At 39.4% G+C, this 5,412-nt stretch overlaps 1 protein-coding gene across 1 annotated transcript; it reads right to left on the bottom strand.

The window, feature by feature from the left end:
* Positions 1-3,547: 3,547 nt before the first annotated feature.
* On the bottom strand, positions 3,548-4,764 carry LOC131161430 (uncharacterized). Its single transcript, XM_058117180.1, has 3 exons — positions 4,407-4,764; positions 4,188-4,247; positions 3,548-4,029 (listed from the first exon to the last, which is right to left on the bottom strand). Exons 1-3 carry the CDS (start codon positions 4,704-4,706, stop codon positions 3,778-3,780), a joined length of 612 nt encoding a protein of 203 aa, XP_057973163.1. The 5' UTR covers positions 4,707-4,764; the 3' UTR covers positions 3,548-3,777.
* Positions 4,765-5,412: the final 648 nt, after the last annotated feature.

The raw sequence follows: 5,412 nt of genomic DNA, 5'->3' as shown, positions 1-5,412 counted from the left end.
GTGCCATCCCGATACTAGCCTAGAAGCTGTTGTTATAAGCGAACTCTACTAGTGGCATAAACTGTATCCAGCTACCACCAAAATCTAACTCACAAGCCCGCAACATATCCTCCAAGATCTGTTTCTTCGTCTCCAACTATCCATCAGTCTGGGGGTGGAACGTTGTACTGAAAGTTAGCTTCGTCCCCAATGCTTCCTGCAAGCTCGTCTAGAATCAAGAAGTAAACCTCGGGTCTCGATTTGATACAATGGACACCGGTACCCCGTGCATTCTAACTATCTTATGCACTTACATGTCTGCTAGTCTACTCAAAGGGTAGCTAACCTTTATCAGTAATAAGTGAGCAGATTTCATTATCTTGTCCACGATCACCCAAATAGCATTCTGCCTGTGAAGTGCTAGCAGTAATCCGGTCACAAAGTCCATGGAAATATGCTCCCATTTCCACACCAGAATAGCTAAGGGTTGTAACGGCCCTACCGGCTTCTGATGTTTAGCTTTCACTTGCTGACACGTCAGACATTGCTCCACGAACTGAGAAATCTGCCTCTTCATACCACTCCACCAGAAAGTTTTACACAAGACACTGCTCGTAATCACTAGTCCATCCAAACTTTACCCCCATTTTGGTCAATCGAGTTAGAGGCCCAGACAACTTAGAAAACCTTTCCATGAATCGACGATAATAACCCGCCAGTTCCAGAAAACTCCGAACCACCTGCACACTCTTCAACCTCACCTAGTTGACGACAACTTCGATCTTGCTAGGATCAACTGATATACCATCACCAGTTACTAAATGACCTAAGAATGCCCCCTGATTCAACTAAAATTCACACTTATTTAGTTTAGCATACAACTTTTTCTCTCGCAAAATTTGTAATGCTAACCTCAGATGGTTTTCATGCTCTTTCGTACTCCTCGAGTATACCAGAATATCATCAATAAACACCACCACAAACCGGTCCAGGTACTCATGGAAAACCCTATTCATAAGATCCATAAACACTACCGGAGCATTCATCAACCCAAACGACATGACTAAAAACTCGTAGTGGTTGTATCTGGTACGAAAAGTAGTCTTTGCTACATCCTCAGATCTTACCCTCACCTGATGATATCCTGACCGTAGGTCAATTTTTGAAAAGACCCGCGTACACTGCAGTTGGTCAAAGAGATCATCAATACGAGGCAACGGGTAGCAATTCTTCACAGTTATCTTGTCAATCCCACGATAATCAATGCACATACGCATCGACCCGTCCTTCTTCTTCACAAACAATATTGGAGCTCCCTAGGGTGAAATACTAGGTCGAATAAAACTCCTGTCCAGTAATTCCTGCAACTGCTCCTTTAACTCCCGAAGTTCTGTTGGAGCCATTCGGTACGGAGCTTTAGAGATCGGTGCCTTGCCAAGTAGTAATTCTATCCCAAACTCCACCTCATGATCCTGAGGTAAATCAAGTAAATCATCTAGAAACACATTCGAAAACTCATTGACTACCCGAATATCCTCGAGTCTCAACTCATCCCGCTGTAGTTCCCTCACACAAGACAAGTACCCCTGACATTCGTCTAAGAGTAATCTCCTCACCTGCAATGTTGATAGAATCTGTGACGTCGAACGCACACACGATCCCACAAACTCGTACTCCTGCTCCCTAGAAGGTCTGAACACTGCCATCTTCCTACGACATTCGATCACAATATATCTGGAGAATAACCAATCAATTCCCAATATAACATCATACCCTGACATGTCGCATACTACAAGGTTTTCTGGTAGCAACTTCCCCTAGATTATCACTGGGCAGTCTTCCAACATCCTCCTACAGAATGATATACCCCCAAATGGTGTGGCTACAAACAATTCATCTTCCATGACTTAGGTCTCCACCCCATATAGTTTTACAAAATTAACAGATATAAAGGAGTGGGTCGCACCCGAATCAAATAAAACCACGGCTTTATTTAAAAGCAACATCATAGTACCTGTCACCACATTCCCCGCATGCTCAGCATCTGCTGGAGTAAGCAAGTACACCCTCGCTGGAGCTGTATTCGTCTGGTCGGTTCCTCGGGATACCTAATTACTCTCCCGATTCTGACTCGAAGAAGGCATACCCCTCTTTAGTGCCTGACAATCTCGAGCCATGTGACCTGACTAACCACAGTTGTAGCAGTTACCCCCAAACGGCTGGCACTCACCGCTATGCCATCTGTGGCACCTGGTACAATGATCACCCACCTGGTTCATCTGAGAACCCTAATGCTTGGTATTTTGTTGGTAACCCGAGCCCCTGTTCCTCTTCTCACACGATCCCTGACGAGATCCAAACTGAAAACTAGAAGGTACTAGCCTCTTCTTCGGCTCCTGATTCATCTCGTCCTCTCGGATAGCAATCTCAATCACAGTGGCTTTATCCACCAAAACCGAGAATTCGCGGATCTGAAGCATACCTACTAATTTGCGAATGTCCTTCCTCAGCCCCTTCTCGAACCTCCGAGTCTTCTCATACTCGTTCAAGATCAAACACGACGCAAACCGGGATAACTCTATATATCGAGCAGCATACCCCTACACCGTCATACTCTCCTGAGTCAGCGCAGAAAACTCATCCGCCTTAACGTCACGTACAGAAGTCAAGAAGTATCTGTCAAAGAACATTTCCTTGAAATGGCTCCAAGACATCTCCACAAGACCAGCCCTCTGCTTCTCCAGCAGACTCACGGTTCAGGTTCTTACATAGACATTAATGCCGTTGTTACATGTTATAATTATATTTACAATAATAAGTTGTTCTAATAACATAATATAAATCAAGAGAAATAAAAATAATAATATTACCATATAATAATAACATAACACAATAGCTGAAAATTTGAAATCATTTTGTCCACATTATTTTAGTTAATTAGATTATTATATGTTGAATTTATTTATTTATGGTTGTTGAAAATTTTAAGACATGTATCTAATTTGGAAGATGTTCTGAATAATGTTTTTGTGCTAAAAATATGATTATTCTTCATATATAATTCATATAGGTCAAAGTTATAATTGTAATGCTATTGAAATGTCTTTCAAGATTCATATATTGAACCAAACTTTTGTACATATTTAAAATTTTATAATATGGATCAAATACAAATATTTTTGAAGTCCTAATAATAAGATTTTAAAAAATGTCGCTACATGATATTTTTTCCGTTGCTAACCAAAGCCCCCCAAATTGAAAAAAATATATTTAAATCCAATATTAATTCAACCCTAGTATAAGAAATGGAGGCATGCATTCTCATATAGCCACACTTATTTATTATTTTCTTTCTTAAATTAAATGAGTATGTCTACAAATTGTTGGAATGATGAAAATTTTTTTTTATATTTAGACTGCAAATGCTCATATTGAACCAAATGAATCTAAAAAAAATTCTTCAATCATTAACTGTGGAAATGTGAATTAAAATTCTTTATGTGGATGCAAAAAATGAAGTGATAAATTAGATTATATTTCACGCTTAACAAAAACAGGAACTGGATTGGAATTTCAATGAATTTCATTATTGCATTGCTAAATCTGATAATAATGTGTCAACAATTAGATGGGACCTTACAAAAATAAAACTATACGCCCCACCTTAAACAAAACAAAACTTCATTAGTTACAAAAAACAAAAGGAAAAAAAAAAAAAAAAAACAGAGAAAACAATCAACACTCTGGACTCGGGAGACAAAAAATTTAGATTGTCAGCAGACTCAGACGCTCATATCTTCATGCGCGACGGTTTTTCGACCTCATCCTCAGCAAGTCAATCCTTCTTCTTCTAGCTTGGGCAGCAAGAGCTCTCCTGATAGCCCAGTGGCCGTAATCGGCGCCAGCGGCGGGCCTCTCCTCCACGACGCCGCCCAGACCACCGCATAACGGGTTTTCACCGCTCTCCTCCGCCATTATCAGGGGAGCGTGGTGATTCAGAACAGTGGGGAGTTTCACACTGGGTTGGCCGCGCTTCAATTTCTGAAGGCCCTGTGAAAAAAAAAAGGAAATTAACGAGAAAAACAGAGACCCCAAAACAGAGAGGCAGAAACCTACCCCACCTCATAAAAGTTATATAAAGAAAAACAGAGGTGATTGAATATTGATTTCTGAGGACAAAAAATTGGGGGAAATATAAAATTGAATACCTGTTCTTTTCCTTTTCGTTCCGGAACGAAGCCTCTCATCTGGCTCACATTATCTGCCTTCTGTTCCACAAGAAATAATAAGAGGAAAATCAATAACTCATGTGAACAGAGTCTCTGTTCTGGGTCAATTTTCCTTTTTTTATATTATTATTATTTATTTGATAAAAGAGGGATATGCTCTCTGATGATCACGAAGAAAAAACCAAGAAATTGACATACCCTTCTGAGTGAGATTCTTATCTTGGAGTGACTAGGATGGTGTTCAGACTCTTTGGGGGGGAACAAGAGCGGGGTATCAGGGCTGGTACAGGTGGAGTCGGCGGCCGTCGACGCAGACGATGAAGTATTGGTACCAAAACGCAAGGCTGATCGCGGCTTCTTGCCGCCCCACGAGAACGGTACGGCGTCGTCAGATTCCAAGATTAGGCGAGGGAGTTCCAGCAGTATGCCGGCGGCTTCCTTCTCGCTGTCGTCGAAGAATTGGGAATGATGGCAACAGGGAGAGCGTGTCTTCCCCATTCTCCCGATGAGGCGCCGGCCGCGGTGGAGAGAGAGAGAGAGAGAGGCAGAGAGTGGGAGAAGGAGAGTGAGAATGGCGGTGAAGAGATTATGCGCTGTGTGTTGAACATTTACCGCGGCGGTAAAAGACCTTCAACAGTCCCTTGGATTTTTTTTTTACCCCTTGCTTGGCAACTGTGATTGGAGAATGAATTTAGATTTGTGTCATTTTACATAAAATATAATCTCCAATTATCTAATATTTCTTTCAAACTTACACCAACTTTATTTTGAAATTTAAAATTTATGATTATCAGATAAAAATTTAATTTTAGGCTTGACTTGGTAGTTACAAAATTATAGTGGGTTGAGTTTATTTTTATTCTTATACTATTTTTTTTTTGTCTTTTGTCAATCTATTTTAACAAACTTTTAATTAATAATTTATTCAAACTTAACTAATTTTATAGGCAATCGTTGGAACTCCAATTATCTAGGAGTAGAGATCCAATTTAATTATATAAGTTATAAATTTTTAAAATTTTATTATTTTTTAATATCATATAAGTGATATATAATATATCTCACATATATTAATGTTTTTAATATTTTTTATAAAATTTTACGTATTTTGCTACTATTTTATAATTGAATTAATTGAGATGGGTACGAGTCTTAAAAGCTTGTAATTGGATTGAATTTGAGTTCAATAATTATTAAATTAATC

This window comes from Malania oleifera, chromosome 8 (genome assembly GCF_029873635.1).
Source record: "Malania oleifera isolate guangnan ecotype guangnan chromosome 8, ASM2987363v1, whole genome shotgun sequence".
In the NCBI taxonomy this organism is placed as follows: domain Eukaryota; kingdom Viridiplantae; phylum Streptophyta; class Magnoliopsida; order Santalales; family Ximeniaceae; genus Malania; species Malania oleifera.
This window is presented reverse-complemented; position numbering and strand designations above follow the sequence as displayed.